Raw genomic sequence first — 20,967 nt, 5'->3', positions numbered from 1 at the left:
AACACCAGTGGAATTTACTTGAAGAAAGAAGGTACAGTATTAAATGGAACTATGTACAACCAGATTTACATTAAAAATAATCTCACTAATGTGCAAGAAATAGATTCTTAAGAGAAACTGTACATATAACCTACCTTCCAGTGGAGCTTGGTAGGGCACAGCAGTTTTCCTCTGTCGGAGGTAGTAATGCTTCTGATTACTTTCACCATCAGCTTCTTTGCCATCACTTTCTTCTGATGACCCTGTAATACGGGAACACAACAGTAAATTATTACATGTTTTTGTTGTTCAGACTTTTAGTTTTATTTTGTTTTTTAAGATAAATGTATAGTAAGTGATGATTTCAAAGTGCATGGCCTTGAGATTGCCATAGAAAATATGCAATGCTCTTATCCCCAGTGGAAATCTAAAGCTCCCCAGGGTTTAGGCTTCCCATTCCTTCCTTTCCAAGGCAATGAGAACTTAGTCTAAAATCTGTTTGTGGTCTAGGACTGACTATTAGCTTGTCAGAGTCTCCGTCCTTATCAATTTTATAGAGAGAAATGTTGTTGGAGGGAATGGCCAGAGTCATGACCTACACCAGTATGGTTAAACCGTGCTCCTTTTGTTACCCAGGCAGCCTTATTCTTGTAGTGTTTGAGACAGGGGCGTACAGAAAACAGCGCACAATCATTGGCAGAGAGCCTCGAGAAAAACAGATCTAAAAACACTCCCGTCAGTTAGCAGCTCTGCAAAACACATCTCGGAGGAGGTAACTTTTGATTTTGATATCATAATAGTTTTGCAGACTCTCTGCTGAGGGTCAGCTCCATGAGTCATTCCAAGCCACGCACTCTTCCTTCAATTAGGATCTGCCATCCCACAGCTTACTTGAACTTGTTTTTCTTTTCATCTGGAAGTATCCTTGGTTCTCAGCCTTCCTTTCTCATGCTATTTATGCTGTTCCACAACTTCTGCTCTAAGTACACTTTCTTGTATTCCCACACGCGGGTCTGTGCCTCTGCTCACCTGGTCTTATTGAGCCTCCTCCAGTTGGCCTCAGCCCATCAATCCAGCCTGTCCTGCCCTTAGGACACTTCCTCCCAGCTCAGTGTAATGTGGGAGCTCGCTGAGCCAGTGTGAAGAGCAGCAGCAGTTCTGTGGTGGGAATTCTGCACATGGGAAGATGGCTGTGTTTGCCTTGGAGAACTGGAGGCGGCTGCCAAGGCAGGCACTGAAGGATTCGGGCTCCGGTGTCCCAACATGCACCATCGGTTTTGTGTATCCAAGGTGAGATTAAATCAAGGCCAGAGGTGGTGCACGAGCACAGAGACGCTGCTGGTGGGCCAGGGTTAACCCTGCAGCAGGCAGAGAAGAGGACTTCCAGCCCAAGGACAAAGCAGGGCTGAAAGTGGCCGAGGTTCTGTTCAGGGAGTTCTCACGTGGATAAATGGTGATTCCTGTTTGCCCTGTGCAGAATGGTCAGTCCGTTCTGGGTTTTGCAGTCACTGCTGCAGTCAGCACTTCCTAAGGCCCATTGCACTTCTACAAGCCTCCTTCTGGTGTGCTCAGGAGCTCTGCTTTCCATCACTCCCTGTCCCTAGCAGTTGAGGCTGCGTGCATAGCCCCAGGCCTTCCTGCGTGCCTTGCCCTGTGTCTCCTAAAGGCCTGGCCCCTGGCACGGGGCAGGGGGGGGATGCTGGGACCGCTGCTTCTGCTGTGCTCACTGCCATCAGTTATTCAGGGCTGATGCTGCAGCAGGAGGCGCCTACTTTGCTCACAGGGCATTGCAGCGCTTGCCCCACAGTGCCTGGCCACAGCAGGGGATGGCAGCCAGGACGCTGCGGGGAGGAGAACAGCTGGGGCTCTGGGGGGGCACGGCCTGGGGACACAGGGTCAGGGACCACGCACGTACGCTCTGTGTACGTGCCAGCCTCCTTTTGCAGGTGCCAGGTAGGGAAGCCTTTGCCTGGCAGAGGAGATTAAACTGAGCAGGGACACGGGTTGCTGTGAAAATGAGAAACTTTATTTCTACAGTGGAGTAAACATCAACATTTGGGTGAAATCAGAAGAGAGAAGGTAGGACAGACAGCACTTGGGCATTCACAGGGAAGAAAGGGGTCCTGCTACACCGCAGCCTGCTGTGGGTCACGTGGATATTTCAGCCTTGCTTTCTCTGAACCAAAGCAGCAGTTCCTGGAGCCGACTGATGAAATCCCAGACTTTCTGGGCTGGAAAAGGACATGCTCTAAAGGGGCTGGACTGCGTTGGCCACTGGTACGGGGTTGACGTATGCACTGGAGGTGGTGCTGTAGTGCGCACTTCTGCTGTCAGCAGTCCCATCTGCACCAGGATCCAGTGCCGGAAGTGCTGAGTGGAGGTATAGACTCCAGGCTGTTGCATTCTCCCGCAGCCCCTCCCCCAGCTGGTCACGCCAACGAGCCAGAAGTAGTTGGCTCTTTTATCCCTGCACATCAGAGGACCACCACTATCGCCCTGCAGAGGAGGAGAGAAGGCCAAGGTGTTACTGGGGGGCCACATCAGCTGCACAGCTGGCTTTCTCACAACACTCCCTAGAGCCACATTCAGTGCACAGCAAAGCTTGGCTTGGGTGCTAGAGCCTATAAAAGTTTCTGGGAAGGGGTTGCAGGCATGGAAAGTAGCTCTCCCTCCCTCATCTCTTTGCAATGATCTGTCCTGAGGCAAGAGGCGTGTTCCAGGACTGGCTCTGGACCTCCAGGGCACCAAGAGCATCCGGGGAGCTCTCTGGGCAGAGTCCTAGGCACGTGAGGCATGGGGAGCCAGGGGGAGGAGCTGCAGATGGGAAAGCGGGGTGAGCTCCAGAGGTGCTGCCACCCGGCGCTGGGAGGTTGGTTTGCAGGCACAGCACGGCTGCGTGTCGGTGTGCAGCTCCTACCTGGCAGGTGTCGATGCCGCCCTGCGGATATCCAGCACACAAGTTGTGGAGATGGATGGCCCCAGCATACCAGTTGCTGCTGTTGCAGAGTCGGAGGTCAATGAGCCGGACCTTGGCCTCCTGAAGGATGTGATGCGATTTGGCAGGTTCCTCCTGTAGGGCTGAGAGCAAAGTGCACAATTGGCAGCGTCAGCTCCTTGCCGGTTCTCATCCTGTTTGGGGGTGAACCCCCTTCCCTAGGTCTTGGCTTTGTGTCCTGAGACGTACCGACCCTTCCCTGCTTTGGGAAATGGGTCAGGCCCATCCCTCTCTACGGACACATCACCGTGGTGCGTGTCACCCTGGGGTTCAGTGCCGCCATCAGTACCGCCTGCCCCCTGCCTCAGCAGCACGCCAAGCTTTAGTCGCACATTTTGGATACTCACATCTCAGACCCACGTGTCCCCAGCCACTGACATAGCACTCGGAGAGCTCTGCCACGTTCAGCGAGGCGTCAGGCACGCAGGCGAGCTGGATGTAGGAGCTGCAGAGGACAGGTTGGTCCAGTTCCAGCAAGGCGATGTCGTTGGCCATGGTGCCACTGTGGTAATACTCGTGCATTATGATCCGCTTCACGTTGCGCACTACAGCTTCGGGGCCCAGGCGAGTCAAATCGCTGGCACCGATCACCACGTGCCACGGTGTGTAGGGACTGGAGGAAGGATGGAGGAAGGGGTCAGTGGGAACACGGCCACGTCCTGCAGCACCCAGGAGGGGTGCACCCAGGAACACCCAACCTCTGGCTGAACTTCAAGGAAAGGGACAGCCCTTACTTCGCGTCCTGGAAGCAGTGCGCTGCTGTGAGGACCCACTGCGAGGTGATGAGGGACCCTCCGCATACGTGTCCCGTGCCCGCAAGCCAGGTAGTCTGCAGGCTGACAATCCACGGCCACGCCCCACGCGGGGCGTCCGTGCCGCCCACGATGCGCGTTCCCCCAGACCAGGAGGCCATGGGCCGGAGCCCGCAAGTGCTGCAATGAGAAAGACGGTGAGTGCCGCTGCCGGCTGCTCCCTCGCCCCGCTCACGCTGCACGTGAGCCGCTGTCCGGGGGCCACTCACTCGCAGACACTCCAGGAGCCGTGCATGGGCCAGCACGCGGCCAGCGGCACGAGGAGGAGCAGCAGCAGCGCCGTCACTCCCGGAAAAGAGCAGCAGCTCATCGCGCCCAGCTTCGTCGCCATCGACTGCGGCCGCAGTGTGCCCGTTGCCGTCGGTGCCGACCTCACAGAGCCGCCGGTTCCGAGGGCTGTGCCACCGCCGGGGGCTGCGCGGGGGGGTCCGGGCGGGACCTGGATGAAGAAGGACTTTTTCTTTGCCTGCAGTAGTGCAGCTGAGGTACTTGAAGGTATCTGTAAGCTTAGCTGGGGTCAGCCCAGCTCTCTGTTAGTGCTGAGACTAAAGGAGTGCAGTGCCAATTTAAAATCAGGTTAACTCTTGTGCTGCCATCCTGTGTGCTTCCGTGAGCTCTGTTGAGACTGGAATTACAAGGTCAGTCCTGATTAGCATCACCATGAAAGGAGAAGTCTCATTGGGCAAGAAGTGTTTTGCTTCTTTTTGTTATTAGAGATGAGCCAAAGGATCAAAATAACCCAGTGCTAAATCAAAACTGGAGCCAATCTACATTAAAAACTTGAGTGTGCCTGGAGTTGGCACATGCTGAACTAGTCTTGTAAAGACATAATGTCATGGTTTTATGATTTTTGGTACTGGTATTCCACATCAAAACATCATGTAGTGCATTTAGAGTTAAAGAGTTAATGCTTCAGCTCCGTGGATCATCGATAGTTCCAGGTACGCCTGTCTCAGAAGGGAAGAAGAACTCCATTCCCCAGAGGACTTTGCGATGCTTTGCATTCTTACGTGTTTACGCTCAGAGGGAAAGATAAAAACTGTCTGCGGTCACGGGACACTCTCTTTCCTTTGGGATCGACTCAGCAGTGGGTGCTCGCTGCCGTCCGCCTTCAGCGCTAGCGTAAGGCCTTCGGTTTATCGGACACTCTCTCGCTCATTTTATTTGATTTATTAGCTTTAATTCCAGTTATATTGTATTATATTGTGTTATTTTGCTTTCCGATATCTTATTTAGTAAATTAGCTTTCCTCCTCAGATTGTTGCCGCTGTTTTGTTCCTAGGCCCATCTCCCTTTTCCCTTTCCTCCTTCCCCTTTCCTGGGGCGTGGGTCCGTGGGTCCCCCGCACCAATCGTCACGGAACCGGGCCGAACCTGCCCGTAAACCGTTGACATTTTTTGGCGCCCAACGTGGGGCGATACCAGCTGCCTTAGCCGGGCAGAGACATACTTTTAGAGTGAATCTCTGTCTCTCGTTAGCAGGCTTATCTGTACTGCAGGTGCTGTACGGCAAAACACGACCTTGAAGTCTGGGCGTACTGCCAGTTGTCCTGGGATATTTGTAAACTTTTTGGGTACTGCCAGCTAGTTTTAGTAAAGAAAAAAAAAAGGAAAAAAGTCTCCGAGCTGAAAGGGACAATCTCCTGATCCAGAAAGAGAGTCTTTTAGCTGACAGTCAGACTCTCCAGTCCAATCTGACCAAAAACACCTCAAAGCTGAGTATCTTTCCTGCCAAGGTACTGTGAGAAAGTAATCTTTTTGTTTGCGGTAAGAGGGAAGGAACCTGTAAATAAGTAACTGTAGTTTGTGATTTAGCATGTAACGTAGATGAACATTCCGCTTAAGCAATCAAAAAGGCCACAAAGGATAGACACTACTATAAGGAAGCTTAGCTTGCGAAAACACTTGCCACAAAGGATAGACACTACTATAAGGAAGCTTAGCTTGCGAAAACACAAAACTTGCACAAAACCGGGAGCTAGCCTAAACACGCTCAAGGACTAGTGATTATGCAATTAACCAATGAGATTTGTTCATATGAATAACGTACATACATATGCTCCGTCCTCGTGATCTACTGCTTTGAAGTCGGCACAGCCGGAGCTGCTGTGGCTGATTGAGGTACAGGGTGGGTTTTCGGGAGGTTCCAGTCTCTCGGGAACCGAGTGAGAGCAGCCAGTCCCGGCAGACCCCGGCAGCTCTCTCTCGCGAGAGGCTGACGTGGCGTAGGCGTTGCCAGGGAAACGGCGGGGGATTTAAAACGATCAGAACCCGGAAGTACCGCTCAGTCCTCGTGATCTACTGCTTTGAAGTCGGCACAGCCAGAGCTGCAGTGGCTGATTGAGGTACAGGGTGGGTTTTCGGGAGGTTCCAGTCTCTCGGGAACCGAGTGAGAGCAGCCAGTCCCAACGGCTGTTCTCGCGAGAGGTTAACGAAGCGTTAACGAGGCGCAGATGTTATCGAGGTAGGCGTTAACGAGGCATAGGCGTTGCCAGGGTTTCAGCGCCCTCGCCCACACCCCTCAGCTGATTAGGGCTGAAGGGGTATATCCCTGAAGGGCTCAGGGAGGGCAGCGAAATATCACATTACAATTCATATCTATATATATATTATTATAAACTATTATTTATTTACTTACTTTCAATTTTTTTCTTTTCTTTGTTTTTATTTTTTTTTGTGCCATGGTCTCTACTAGACTGAGGGCTTGCCTTAAGAAGGCTGTGGCAACCCAGACAGCAGGTCTGCCTAGAAGTGTGGCTACACAGGTCTCTGGTTGCAAGGAGTGCCAGAGCCTGCTACTACTAGATGAGGGTGCTAAGCAGTTCTCCTGTGCAAGGTGTGAGCAGGTGGAAGATCTGCTTAACATGGTGGTTGAATTGAAGGAGGAGGTTGAGAGATTGAGGGCCATCAGGGACTGTGAGCGGGAGATTGACTGGTGGAGTAACTCCCTAGAGTGCCAGAGAGAAAGGTACCAGGGAGATCCCCCACAGTTGGTGGTGGACTCCCTGACCTGTCCCCGTATGGCAGAAGGGGGATATCTGAGGGATAGGGAGGGCTGGCAGAGAGTCCCTGCTCGGTACCGTGGGCAATCTCCCCCTCTGCCTCCCCAGTGTCCCCAGATACCCCTAAGCAATAGATTTGCAGCATTGGAAGTTGAAGAGGTGATAAGGGGTGAAGTGCAGGAAGATTCCCGCAGGAGGTCACCAATGGCAAGGCAGTCACCTCCGTGCATTGAGACTGCTGCTACTAAGAAAGAAAGGAAGGTGATCGTAGTGGGTGGCTCCCTTCTAAAGGGAACTGAGGGCCCCATTTGCAGACCAGACCCAAACCGCAGGGAAGTGTGCTGTCTCCCTGGGGCTCGGATCAGGGACATTACTAGAAGACTCCCGGACTTGATATGCCCCACCGACTACTACCCATTACTCGTAGCTCAGGCAGACTGCAATGAAATATTTCAGAGAAGTCTGCGAACTATGAAAAGAGATTTCAGGGGATTAGGGCGATTAGTTCAAGGGGTGGGAGCACAAGTGGTGTTTGCTTCCATACCTTCTGGGGCGGTGAAGGACACAGAATGGGCTAGGAAAACACAGGTGATGAATCACTGGCTGAGAGGTTGGTGTAGAGACAGACACTTGGGGTTTTTTGACCATGGGGCAGTTTACTCGGCTCCTGGCCTGTTATCTGTTGATGGGACGCACCTATCCCAAAGGGGGAAACGAATCCTAGCACAGGAGCTAGCTGGACTCATTGAGAGAGCTTTAAACTAGCTGTGACGGGGGAAGGGGATAAAACAGGGCTCACCAGTAAAGAGCCTAAGGAGGCTGTGCTGGAGAAAGGGGCGAGGCAGATATCTCAGCTGAAGTGCATCTATACCAATGCACGCAGCATGGGCAATAAACAAGAGGAGCTTGAAGCCATTGTGAGGCAGGCTAACTATGACCTTGTGGCTATTACAGAAACATGATGGGACCTCTCCCATGACTGGAATACTGGGATTGATGGCTACAAGCTCTTCAGAAGGGATAGACAGGGAAGAAAGGGTGGTGGCATAGCTCTCTATATCAGAGAGTGTTTTGATGTTGAAGAGCTAGTGGTTGGAAATGACAAAGTAGAGTGTCTATGGATAAGGATCAGGGGGATAGTCTTTAGGAGTGACATCGTGGTGGGGGTCTGTTATAGACCACCTAGTCAGGATGAAGAAATAGACGAGGTGTTCTATAAACAACTCGTAGATGTTGCACGATGGCCAGCACTCGTTCTCATGGGGGACTTCAACTTCCCTGATATATGCTGGAAATACAATACTGCGCTGAGGAAGCAGTCCTTGAGATTTCTAGAATGTGTGGATGATTGCTTCCTGACACAGCTGGTGCAAGAGCCTACCAGGGGAGATGCCTTGCTTGACCTACTTTTCACTAACAGGGAAGGACTAGTAGGGGATGTGAAGGCTGAGCTGCGGGGGCAGCCCTTAGGACTCTTTTCAACAGCTGTGAGAGAAAGGAAAAAGAGGGGGGAAGAGAGGGGAAAAAAGAGGCAGTTTAACAAGCCAAATCCAGATGTTCATTTCATACACACACCCTGAACAGCTTTTTGCGTGGTTTATTTTGTTTTCAGAAACCATTTTTCACCAGCCTGTTTTCTCAGCTGGGAAACTTCTGGTGTAGTGTTTAAAAAAATAAATAAATAAAAATTGCATTTGACATTACGAGAAAACAGAGACTTCAAGACATTAAAAGGACAATATCCTTCTTTGACTCGGCACAATGAAGCAGGGCTATAGGAATTTTAGATTTTTGTACCACCCAAAGAATAGGCAAAAGAAATTTTCCACTCTTAAACCCAGTTTACATGGGAATTTGAGAGTCGATTTAGCTTGTTGTTTTTTTTTTTTTTTTTTTTTTTTCATTTTACATAATTCTCAGAGGACTTTGTGTTAGTATAGTGGGATTTTATCAGCAAAACTATGCAAACTGACAGAGATCAGTCCACATCTGCGTTTTGAAAAGCTGTAAGTCCAAAACTCAAGCTGAAGCTGAACGAACCTTATTTTCATCTTGGGAGAAGTAGGTCGATACGCTTGCTCACACCAACACCTACTCAGCATAGCCAGGTAGCAAGAGAAATTTGATGTGATTTAATCTTGATGCACTTTCGCTTAGAAGAAGCTGTACGATATGAACCACAGCTGGTGAACTCTGTGAGTGGCACTGGTGGCAATAAAGATAGCGAAAAGCCAACAGGATGGTGCTGCACAGAGCTTGGGGGTACTCCAGATGTTGGCAAAAGAAGAGAAAAATAGGGAAAATCAAGTGTTTTCTTTCCTCTGTTCCAGCTCATCGGCACTTCTGGCATCAAGTGCAGTAACATCCTTCTCTGAAGCCAAAAAATTATCTGTGTTTTTGCACATTAGTTTGATTTCATACAAAAGAACGTGCAAAAGTCCCCAGTAATGGCTGCTGAGCCCCCGGAGCTAAAACAGAGTAAGAGCTTTCAGGCTGTTTATTGTTCTGTCCTACCCCAAAACATGTCTACCTTTTGCTAACAGTGGTAATTTATCATGTTTAGAGAGGCATTTCCAGTTTAGTGGATTATTATGCCATGTAAGATCCAAGCGCTATTTGCTATGGTCTCAGAAAGTATCTCTGAAAGCATTTCTGTTCGGTTCGTTTTTGACCTATCAGAAATCCTAAATTCTCCATATTTGCATTGTATAACGTTGTCAGAGGAAAAGAGATGGAATCTTTGTGTACAAAACAACGACATGTATATGTATTTACTAATGAAATTACATACAACAACTGTTAATGCACAAATACAGCTGAATGTCTATACCTGCAGCTTCTCTTCCCCTGTTCCTGGTTTTCAGCTCTGGTACACACAACCTTGGGCACTTGTGAGCTGCTTCTAAAAGGAGCCATGGACGATCTTCTCAGAAAAGCAAAATATGTCAGATTTCAACTGGGACCCACAACTCTTCAGAAAAAGGATGAAAGCCATTGCTCTACATTAATAATGGGGAGCTGGGCCCAGGTATTCAGAGTTCACATCAAACATTACTATTTCTAATTATCTTATTTCTCCTATAAATGTACCAAAAGCCTGTAGTTCTGGGCACTGCTCTTCTGGAGACATATGGGTTTAGACTTTAAGCAGTTGTTGAACAAAGTTAATCTCACTCTGAAGCAAGACTCTTCCATATCAGAAATCCTTCACATGTTTGTTATTATGCGAGTCCTCCAAAATATTTTCTAGCAGAAATACTTGGCACAAGAAAAGCAGTCCTAACGTAGTTATTCAGATTAAAAAAAAAAAAACCAAACAAACAAGACCAAGAGGCTAGTGATGCATCATATCCCAGAATATAACGCAAGACTCAGACAAACCAGTAGTGGGAGGACCATTTGTAGTTATCGACTTGGCTGTCAGCGTGAAAACCTCAAGAGGGCTGTAAGTGTAGGGTTGGCTGCCTTTGGTTTTTTATATTTGCTGGTTCAGCTATGACAATCAAGGGATGTTGTTGTTCAGTTTGACTAAGCAGACTAACTCTACTGATTTCATTTCTCCAGTTTTGTTTGCCTTATCTCAATCCATTTGGCTGATAACTAGGTATGGCAAGAAGCAATGGCATTTTCTTCGACAGTTTTCTTCTCCAAATACAAACTCGTTCATCTTCAACACCACTGAAACCAGACACGCGTACTCAAAAGAATACTCCAGCTACAAATCCTTGGCATGCCATGCAAAGCCAGCACTTGGCCCACAGACTGGCACGCTAGTGTCAGTTGCTAAATGCATGGCCAAACAAGTCAATGCTTGATTTTTCTTTCTTCACTCTTTTTAAAGTGTCCACTAAAGGACAAAAGACACCATGCTTTCCTTCAGCCCCGTTGTAGGTCGCATATTGAATTTACCTACAGTTCTTGGTTGCTTCATATCAAAAACAGATTCTCTTTGTTATTCACCTCCCTCCAGGAAATCCTGCCCTTGATTTTAGTGCCGTTTTCAGAGGAAACAGGTTCAGGTTCAAGAAACTGTGGGCTAGATTTGTTTATTTATTTTAAAAGAAGTCTAAGGCTATTTTGAAAGTTCATACACAGCCAGGAGTGACATAACCTTTCTAATGCATGCTCCTAACAATAAGCAGTAGGAATTTCAAAGCACACTCAGAACTGGCTTTATTTTTTGGGTGTTTTTTCTGTCTTGTTTTGTTTTTGTTTTTTGCTTCCATTCACTCTAACAGGAACTGGATTTGACAATTGAGCAAGAGGTTAAAGGAAATCCAGGTAGCCTTCTCTAGCTCGGGACTTGAGGCAACATAAGGCACAAGTCTCTTCCCCCTGCTTCCTGGTTTATGACCAGCACTGCCTGGACTTCTCAGGCAGCATCCTGATCACAGCAGACAGATACAGTCAGGCCTACAGAAGTCGGATTCTCTGTCTCAGCCCTCCTGCTCTCCCAAGGCTCTCTCGCCTTCCTACACAGTATGAAAAAACAATAATAACAAGGTTCTGTTTTGATAGAGACAAAGTGGTTGTTCAAATAGTTCTGCTAATTTCACAAAGATGTGTGATTATGTTTCACATATGGCTCTGTGCCTTTTAATAACAGAAATTGAACACACATTTCAAGACACAAGTTTTGTTGATAGGCTGCCAACAGACCAGAGTAACTGTTTGCCTTTTGGTTTTAATTACTCTAAAGACAGCCCAGGGATCATTTACCCAGAGCTAATCAGTTTATGGGCTCTTTAGGAAGCAAGATAAGCCCACAGATGTGACAGCAAGCAGTGTGGGGGTCAGAGCTACCACAAGGACCTATGCCCAGGAGGATGAGAAGTGGAAGGGAAGGGATACGCTGCAGCCTCAGGCCTCAGCAATTATCACATGGCTGTCAGGACAGCTCTGCTCTGTGTAAACACCTCTGTTTTCTCCAGAGGGGACTCTGATCTTGAGAGCACCGTCCACAGGCACTGAAGTTATTCCTGGATGATAACACCAAAAGGTGGGCAGGAATCTGGCCCCTTCAACGCCCGCTGCGTTACGTGATGCCCAGTATTATCTCTTTAAGAGTGCTACTGGCTACACATTCTAGCCAATGAGAAATATTTTGGGGATTAAACATAACCAAGTTATTGTATAAACTCCAGAAACATCTTGAAGGTAAAAGATGATTTTATCCAGAACATCAAGATTATGGAGGGAGATCACTGGAAGCCCTAAAAGGTAGAAGCCAAGACCGTCTTAGGTTTCAGAGGTAACTGCAGATCTTAAGCACCCAAAAATGCAACAGGTTGACTCCCCTGCACTTGGAGAGGGTTGGAGGCCTGTAGCTCCACAGACACTTACACAGCCACCCCTCCAGGTGGGGCACAAGGAGAACTAGATCTTCCTGCAGCTCAAGCAAACCTTGAGGAAGAAAGAGTCAGGCCTGCCACATCTGAAGTTTCTCCTTCTTTCAAGAGACCCTATCAATTTTGCAGAGGTTTTCAGCCCATTATCACATTACAGGTAGACAGTTGTCATAAAGCATTAGACCTAAGCGAGGCTGACAGCATAACTGCAGGCTTGCTCCAGGCTCGGCAGTCTGCGCAGCACCTGCAGGCACAGGACCAGAGCAAGCTCCATCAAGAGACAGGTTGGCGTAATCTGCGGCGAATCACTTTGAATTGCTGCCTTTAATTGACAGGGCACTCAAGACCTGGTCTGCAATATAGACAAAAACCTCAAAGTACGTATGTGCACACACACTCCTGCCAGGAACTTGCTTGCCCTCAGATGAGCAATTGTTAGAGACCCAGATTTTTTTTTGTTTAATAGAGTTATGTGTTTTGCTCTGCTCATCATCATCACAGGAATAAGCAAGAGCAATGTTTCTCTACAGAACTGCTTAGGTTTCAGGCATGGGGTCAATCAGCATGCAGGTACCCTGGGGAAAGGGAGAGGGTCGCACACTTCAGATAGGGTTATGAAAGCTGAAACCCTGTCCACGTGCTGTGGATAATATATATAGCACAAAAAAGTAACGATTGACGCTCTCACTAAGTCACCAGTCTGCTGCAGTCCCAGCTTCCAAACGCCTTAAAATGAGTCCTTTACATGAAACTTCTAGACCAGAATTTAAGATAAAAATATTTTTTCACCCTTTTCCCACTGTATATGACCTTATATTTGCCTGCATAAACCTATACTGAGTTCTCAGATCCAAAATACTCAGCCAGACTCTTCTTAACACATGTGTTACTTCAACTGGAGAGGAAAGTCTTCCATCTCAGCATGTCTTATCTGATGCAGGACACCCTTTTATTTTCCTCGTTGAGTAAAAGATAATCTCTTGGGAGAAAGCCTGTGTCATGAGCTCCTGGAGAAAGATGTTATATTAAACCATCTCAACTTCTATACTTTAAGGTCTATTTTCATTTCTGGCTATAAAAGTAACGTGTACCAATGGGAAGTATTACTCTGGCTGATCTTACAGGGGTGCAGTGAGAAGCAAGAACGCTGAAAATCCCAGCAAGGAGGGACTTAATAGAGAAGCCACATATGAACTATATAGACTTCTGAAAAAATGTCAATATCAGCATGCACTTAATCTATTTCAGAGAAAATGCTGCTTTTGTACTGTCTGAAAGCATTTATAAACATTTTATTAGTTTCATGGTTGTATTCTGACCGCAAGTTACCACGTCTAACAGCACAGAGCTCAGAAGAGCTGTAAAAAAAGCTTCCAGTAGAATCCAAAAATGGGTTTTTGTTGTTCAGACTTTTAGTTTTATTTTGTTTTTTAAGATAAATGTATAGTAAGTGATGATTTCAAAGTGCATGGCCTTGAGATTGCCATAGAAAATATGCAATGCTCTTATCCCCAGTGGAAATCTAAAGCTCCCCAGGGTTTAGGCTTCCCATTCCTTCCTTTCCAAGGCAATGAGAACTTAGTCTAAAATCTGTTTGTGGTCTAGGACTGACTATTAGCTTGTCAGAGTCTCCGTCCTTATCAATTTTATAGAGAGAAATGTTGTTGGAGGGAATGGCCAGAGTCATGACCTACACCAGTATGGTTAAACCGTGCTCCTTTTGTTACCCAGGCAGCCTTATTCTTGTAGTGTTTGAGACAGGGGCGTACAGAAAACAGCGCACAATCATTGGCAGAGAGCCTCGAGAAAAACAGATCTAAAAACACTCCCGTCAGTTAGCAGCTCTGCAAAACACATCTCGGAGGAGGTAACTTTTGATTTTGATATCATAATAGTTTTGCAGACTCTCTGCTGAGGGTCAGCTCCATGAGTCATTCCAAGCCACGCACTCTTCCTTCAATTAGGATCTGCCATCCCACAGCTTACTTGAACTTGTTTTTCTTTTCATCTGGAAGTATCCTTGGTTCTCAGCCTTCCTTTCTCATGCTATTTATGCTGTTCCACAACTTCTGCTCTAAGTACACTTTCTTGTATTCCCACACGCGGGTCTGTGCCTCTGCTCACCTGGTCTTATTGAGCCTCCTCCAGTTGGCCTCAGCCCATCAATCCAGCCTGTCCTGCCCTTAGGACACTTCCTCCCAGCTCAGTGTAATGTGGGAGCTCGCTGAGCCAGTGTGAAGAGCAGCAGCAGTTCTGTGGTGGGAATTCTGCACATGGGAAGATGGCTGTGTTTGCCTTGGAGAACTGGAGGCGGCTGCCAAGGCAGGCACTGAAGGATTCGGGCTCCGGTGTCCCAACATGCACCATCGGTTTTGTGTATCCAAGGTGAGATTAAATCAAGGCCAGAGGTGGTGCACGAGCACAGAGACGCTGCTGGTGGGCCAGGGTTAACCCTGCAGCAGGCAGAGAAGAGGACTTCCAGCCCAAGGACAAAGCAGGGCTGAAAGTGGCCGAGGTTCTGTTCAGGGAGTTCTCACGTGGATAAATGGTGATTCCTGTTTGCCCTGTGCAGAATGGTCAGTCCGTTCTGGGTTTTGCAGTCACTGCTGCAGTCAGCACTTCCTAAGGCCCATTGCACTTCTACAAGCCTCCTTCTGGTGTGCTCAGGAGCTCTGCTTTCCATCACTCCCTGTCCCTAGCAGTTGAGGCTGCGTGCATAGCCCCAGGCCTTCCTGCGTGCCTTGCCCTGTGTCTCCTAAAGGCCTGGCCCCTGGCACGGGGCAGGGGGGGGATGCTGGGACCGCTGCTTCTGCTGTGCTCACTGCCATCAGTTATTCAGGGCTGATGCTGCAGCAGGAGGCGCCTACTTTGCTCACAGGGCATTGCAGCGCTTGCCCCACAGTGCCTGGCCACAGCAGGGGATGGCAGCCAGGACGCTGTGGGGAGGAGAACAGCTGGGGCTCTGGGGGGGCACGGCCTGGGGACACAGGGTCAGGGACCACGCACGTACGCTCTGTGTACGTGCCAGCCTCCTTTTGCAGGTGCCAGGTAGGGAAGCCTTTGCCTGGCAGAGGAGATTAAACTGAGCAGGGACACGGGTTGCTGTGAAAATGAGAAACTTTATTTCTACAGTGGAGTAAACATCAACATTTGGGTGAAATCAGAAGAGAGAAGGTAGGACAGACAGCACTTGGGCATTCACAGGGAAGAAAGGGGTCCTGCTACACCGCAGCCTGCTGTGGGTCACGTGGATATTTCAGCCTTGCTTTCTCTGAACCAAAGCAGCAGTTCCTGGAGCCGACTGATGAAATCCCAGACTTTCTGGGCTGGAAAAGGACATGCTCTAAAGGGGCTGGACTGCGTTGGCCACTGGTACGGGGTTGACGTATGCACTGGAGGTGGTGCTGTAGTGCGCACTTCTGCTGTCAGCAGTCCCATCTGCACCAGGATCCAGTGCCGGAAGTGCTGAGTGGAGGTATAGACTCCAGGCTGTTGCATTCTCCCGCAGCCCCTCCCCCAGCTGGTCACGCCAACGAGCCAGAAGTAGTTGGCTCTTTTATCCCTGCACATCAGAGGACCACCACTATCGCCCTGCAGAGGAGGAGAGAAGGCCAAGGTGTTACTGGGGGGCCACATCAGCTGCACAGCTGGCTTTCTCACAACACTCCCTAGAGCCACATTCAGTGCACAGCAAAGCTTGGCTTGGGTGCTAGAGCCTATAAAAGTTTCTGGGAAGGGGTTGCAGGCATGGAAAGTAGCTCTCCCTCCCTCATCTCTTTGCAATGATCTGTCCTGAGGCAAGAGGCGTGTTCCAGGACTGGCTCTGGACCTCCAGGGCACCAAGAGCATCCGGGGAGCTCTCTGGGCAGAGTCCTAGGCACGTGAGGCATGGGGAGCCAGGGGGAGGAGCTGCAGATGGGAAAGCGGGGTGAGCTCCAGAGGTGCTGCCACCCGGCGCTGGGAGGTTGGTTTGCAGGCACAGCACGGCTGCGTGTCGGTGTGCAGCTCCTACCTGGCAGGTGTCGATGCCGCCCTGCGGATATCCAGCACACAAGTTGTGGAGATGGATGGCCCCAGCATACCAGTTGCTGCTGTTGCAGAGTCGGAGGTCAATGAGCCGGACCTTGGCCTCCTGAAGGATGTGATGCGATTTGGCAGGTTCCTCCTGTAGGGCTGAGAGCAAAGTGCACAATTGGCAGCGTCAGCTCCTTGCCGGTTCTCATCCTGTTTGGGGGTGAACCCCCTTCCCTAGGTCTTGGCTTTGTGTCCTGAGACGTACCGACCCTTCCCTGCTTTGGGAAATGGGTCAGGCCCATCCCTCTCTACGGACACATCACCGTGGTGCGTGTCACCCTGGGGTTCAGTGCCGCCATCAGTACCGCCTGCCCCCTGCCTCAGCAGCACGCCAAGCTTTAGTCGCACATTTTGGATACTCACATCTCAGACCCACGTGTCCCCAGCCACTGACATAGCACTCGGAGAGCTCTGCCACGTTCAGCGAGGCGTCAGGCACGCAGGCGAGCTGGATGTAGGAGCTGCAGAGGACAGGTTGGTCCAGTTCCAGCAAGGCGATGTCGTTGGCCATGGTGCCACTGTGGTAATACTCGTGCATTATGATCCGCTTCACGTTGCGCACTACAGCTTCGGGGCCCAGGCGAGTCAAATCGCTGGCACCGATCACCACGTGCCACGGTGTGTAGGGACTGGAGGAAGGATGGAGGAAGGGGTCAGTGGGAACACGGCCACGTCCTGCAGCACCCAGGAGGGGTGCACCCAGGAACACCCAACCTCTGGCTGAACTTCAAGGAAAGGGACAGCCCTTACTTCGCGTCCTGGAAGCAGTGCGCTGCTGTGAGGACCCACTGCGAGGTGATGAGGGACCCTCCGCATACGTGTCCCGTGCCCGCAAGCCAGGTAGTCTGCAGGCTGACAATCCACGGCCACGCCCCACGCGGGGCGTCCGTGCCGCCCACGATGCGCGTTCCCCCAGACCAGGAGGCCATGGGCCGGAGCCCGCAAGTGCTGCAATGAGAAAGACGGTGAGTGCCGCTGCCGGCTGCTCCCTCGCCCCGCTCACGCTGCACGTGAGCCGCTGTCTGGGGGCCACTCACTCGCAGACACTCCAGGAGCCGTGCATGGGCCAGCACGCGGCCAGCGGCACGAGGAGGAGCAGCAGCAGCGCCGTCACTCCCGGAAAAGAGCAGCAGCTCATCGCGCCCAGCTTCGTCGCCATCGACTGCGGCCGCAGTGTGCCCGTTGCCGTCGGTGCCGACCTCACAGAGCCGCCGGTTCCGAGGGCTGTGCCACCGCCGGGGGCTGCGCGGGGGGGTCCGGGCGGGACCTGGATGAAGAAGGACTTTTTCTTTGCCTGCAGTAGTGCAGCTGAGGTACTTGAAGGTATCTGTAAGCTTAGCTGGGGTCAGCCCAGCTCTCTGTTAGTGCTGAGACTAAAGGAGTGCAGTGCCAATTTAAAATCAGGTTAACTCTTGTGCTGCCATCCTGTGTGCTTCCGTGAGCTCTGTTGAGACTGGAATTACAAGGTCAGTCCTGATTAGCATCACCATGAAAGGAGAAGTCTCATTGGGCAAGAAGTGTTTTGCTTCTTTTTGTTATTAGAGATGAGCCAAAGGATCAAAATAACCCAGTGCTAAATCAAAACTGGAGCCAATCTACATTAAAAACTTGAGTGTGCCTGGAGTTGGCACATGCTGAACTAGTCTTGTAAAGACATAATGTCATGGTTTTATGATTTTTGGTACTGGTATTCCACATCAAAACATCATGTAGTGCATTTAGAGTTAAAGAGTTAATGCTTCAGCTCCGTGGATCATCGATAGTTCCAGGTACGCCTGTCTCAGAAGGGAAGAAGAACTCCATTCCCCAGAGGACTTTGCGATGCTTTGCGTTCTTACGTGTTTACGCTCAGAGGGAAAGATAAAAACTGTCTGCGGTCACGGGACACTCTCTTTCCTTTGGGATCGACTCAGCAGTGGGTGCTTGCTGCCGTCCGCCTTCAGCGCTAGCGTAAGGCCTTCGGTTTATCGGACACTCTCTCGCTCATTTTATTTGATTTATTAGCTTTAATTCCAATTATATTGTATTATATTGTGTTATTTTGCTTTCCGATATCTTATTTAGTAAATTAGCTTTCCTCCTCAGATTGTTGCCGCTGTTTTGTTCCTAGGCCCATCTCTCTTTTCCCTTTCCTCCTTCCCCTTTCCTAGGGCGTGGGTCCGTGGGTCCCCCGCACCAATCGTCACGGAACCGGGCCGAACCTGCCTGTAAACCGTTGACATTTTTTGGCGCCCAACGTGGGGCGATACCAGCTGCCTTAGCCGGGCAGAGACATACTTTTAGAGTGAATCTCTGTCTCTCGTTAGCAGGCCTATCTGTACTGCAGGTGCTGTACGGCAAAACACGACCTTGAAGTCTGGGCGTACTGCCAGTTGTCCTGGGATATTTGTAAACTTTTTGGGTACTGCCAGCTAGTTTTAGTAAAGAAAAAAAAAAGGAAAAAAGTCTCCGAGCCGAAAGGGACAATCTCCTGATCCAGAAAGAGAGTCTTTTAGCTGACAGTCAGACTCTCCAGTCCAATCTGACCAAAAACACCTCAAAGCTGAGTATCTTTCCTGCCAAGGTACTGTGAGAAAGTAATCTTTTTGTTTGTGGTAAGAGGGAAGGAACCTGTAAATAAGTAACTGTAGTTTGTGATTTAGCATGTAACGTAGATGAACATTCCGCTTAAGCAATCAAAAAGGCCACAAAGGATAGACACTACTATAAGGAAGCTTAGCTTGCGAAAACACAAAACTTGCACAAAACCGGGAGCTAGCCTAAACACGCTCAAGGACTAGTGATTATGCAATTAACCAATGAGATTTGTTCATATGAATAACATACCATAAAAGGAAAAACCACCAGAAAGGGTCAAGAGGAAGATATGGAGGAAGACTACTTACTTCAACCCATAGGACCACCGGGAGGCAGAAGAAGACCCCCTAGCAACAACTGGATCATGCGCAGAGTACACCACAATGAGGAAGTGAAAAGGACACGTATACGGAAGATGGACTGTATAAAAGGATCGGGTATTGGTTCAATTGTTGCGACAGTCGGTGGAACACAGAGTCCCCTGTCGCCCAGCGCTGCATTGCCTCTTTGCTCTTTGCTCAATTTGATTAATAAAATTCAATAGTTGAATTTTTGATTCCTAGTCCGTTGAATCTATTTATAACAGTACATTATTCCATTACGAAAATGAACTGACCCATGTTCGGGCTCAACAAGACAAGCTCCAAGGTGAACTAAATTCCCTCATAGCTCAGCGAGATGAATTTCGAGCCGAACTAGAGAGAATGATCATTAATACTAACCAATATGATCAACCACAGGTGACACCAGAATTGATGTCAGTTGCCCCTGTAAGAGGACGGAAAATGAAAAAAGTCTCAACTCCCTTAGAAGAGAAGAAAGAGGAGGAGCTGAGAGTGGAAGAAGCAGACTCTGAAAGAGAAGAAGAGAAAGTAGAGGAATCAGACACTGCAAGAGAAGAGGAGAAAGGAGGTCCAGAGGAGTGGTTCAGAACTCTAGATTTTCCAGTAGGAGGGCAGAGTCACCCAACAAGATCACGGTCACCAACGCCTAGAAGGGCAAGGAGTCCTGATAGAGTAGGAGATGAAAGAGAAATTGTTACCGATGTTACTCGACCTCTGAAAATGAATGAAATTCGAAGTCTGAGAAAAGACTTTACGTGCCGAGTTGGAGCCCTAATCCCACTGAGTTTCTTTGCTCTGCAGCCAAGACCTGCTCAGCTCTCTTCACTGTATTTTCAGCTTGCTCTTCTCCTTGTTTATGCAGATGGAGGCTGCATGTTTAACTGTGAAAACAAAAGCACTTAACTGCATCTGCATACCTTCAACACGAGCGTGCGGCCTCCTCTTGTGCGGCCTACTGTTGTGACCCCGGCTTTGTCAGCGCTAGGCCGAATTTCAGCTTTGTGGCTTCAGACTCCTGGGAAGCTGTGAAGCCCTTCAGCATGCACTTGACCACTCTCTTTCATTTTAATGCTTGTTTATCTGAACTGCTTCTTGTACCTCTCCTATGAAGAGAGGCTGTGAGTCAGGCTTGTTCAGCCTGGAGAAGGGAAGGTTCTGGGGAGATGTGCTGTGGCCTTCCAGTACCTGAGGTGGGAGAGTGACTTTTTGCACGGGCAGATAGCAATGGAAGAAGGGGGAATGGCTTTAAACTAAAAGAGGAGAGATTTAGGTTAGATGTGAGGAGGAAATGATTTCCCCAGAGGGCGGTGAGGCCCTGGCACTGCGGCCTGGAGCTGTGGTGCCCCATCCCTTGGTGTGTTCAAGGCCAGGTGGGATGGGCCTTGGGGAGCCTGAGCTGCGGGGCAGCCCTTAGGACTCTTTTCAACAGCTGTGAGAGAAAGGAAAAAGAGGGGGGAAGAGAGGGGAAAAAAAAGGCAGTTTAACAAGCCAAATCCAGATGTTCATTTCATACACACACCCTGAACAGCTTTTTGCGTGGTTTATTTTGTTTTCAGAAACCATTTTTCACCAGCCTGTTTTCTCAGCTGGGAAACTTCTGGTGTAGTGTTTAAAAAAATAAATAAATAAAAATTGCATTTGACATTACGAGAAAACAGAGACTTCAAGACATTAAAAGGACAATATCCTTCTTTGACTCGGCACAATGAAGCAGGGCTATAGGAATTTTAGATTTTTGTACCACCCAAAGAATAGGCAAAAGAAATTTTCCACTCTTAAACCCAGTTTACATGGGTATGAAGCTTCAAATCTGAGTGAAGCATCCACCTGGATCAGT

At 49.1% G+C, this 20,967-nt stretch overlaps 2 protein-coding genes across 2 annotated transcripts; both read right to left on the bottom strand.

Moving 5' to 3' along the window:
• Positions 1-2,093: 2,093 nt before the first annotated feature.
• Positions 2,094-15,018, bottom strand: LOC136054444 (acrosin-like). The gene is made up of 5 exons (XM_065745712.1): positions 15,003-15,018; positions 3,709-4,297; positions 3,322-3,587; positions 2,897-3,057; positions 2,094-2,475 (listed from the first exon to the last, which is right to left on the bottom strand). Exons 1-5 carry the CDS (start codon positions 15,016-15,018, stop codon positions 2,128-2,130), a joined length of 1,380 nt encoding a protein of 459 aa, XP_065601784.1. The 3' UTR covers positions 2,094-2,127.
• A 326-nt stretch (positions 15,019-15,344) lies between these two features.
• Positions 15,345-17,368, bottom strand: LOC136054443 (acrosin-like). Its single transcript, XM_065745711.1, has 5 exons — positions 17,247-17,368; positions 16,960-17,157; positions 16,573-16,838; positions 16,148-16,308; positions 15,345-15,726 (listed from the first exon to the last, which is right to left on the bottom strand). Exons 1-5 carry the CDS (start codon positions 17,366-17,368, stop codon positions 15,379-15,381), a joined length of 1,095 nt encoding a protein of 364 aa, XP_065601783.1. The 3' UTR covers positions 15,345-15,378.
• Positions 17,369-20,967: the final 3,599 nt, after the last annotated feature.

This window comes from Cyrtonyx montezumae, unplaced genomic scaffold (assembly GCF_038088225.1).
Source record: "Cyrtonyx montezumae isolate F1298 unplaced genomic scaffold, pur_monq_1.0 scaffold_37, whole genome shotgun sequence".
NCBI classification, from domain to species: Eukaryota; Metazoa; Chordata; class Aves; order Galliformes; family Odontophoridae; genus Cyrtonyx; species Cyrtonyx montezumae.
Note: the sequence above shows the minus strand (reverse complement) of the source record. Positions and strands in the feature narration are given on the sequence as shown.

Bases quoted from the DNA above. Each gene is read 5' to 3' on its own strand.
- LOC136054444 (XM_065745712.1), bottom strand. The intron at 3,588-3,708 runs GTAAGGGCTGTC...TCCTTCCTCCAG, and splicing joins CACTGCTTCCAGGACGCGAA to TCCCTACACACCGTGGCACG. The intron at 2,476-2,896 runs GTAGGAGCTGCA...CCTCCTCTGCAG, and splicing joins GCGGCATCGACACCTGCCAG to GGCGATAGTGGTGGTCCTCT.
- LOC136054443 (XM_065745711.1), bottom strand. From the start codon at position 17,368: ATGGCGACGAAGCTGGGCGCGATGAGCTGCTGCTCTTTTCCGGGAGTG. The intron at 17,158-17,246 runs GTGAGTGGCCCC...TTCTCATTGCAG, and splicing joins GGCTCCTGGAGTGTCTGCGA to CACTTGCGGGCTCCGGCCCA. The intron at 16,839-16,959 runs GTAAGGGCTGTC...TCCTTCCTCCAG, and splicing joins CACTGCTTCCAGGACGCGAA to TCCCTACACACCGTGGCACG.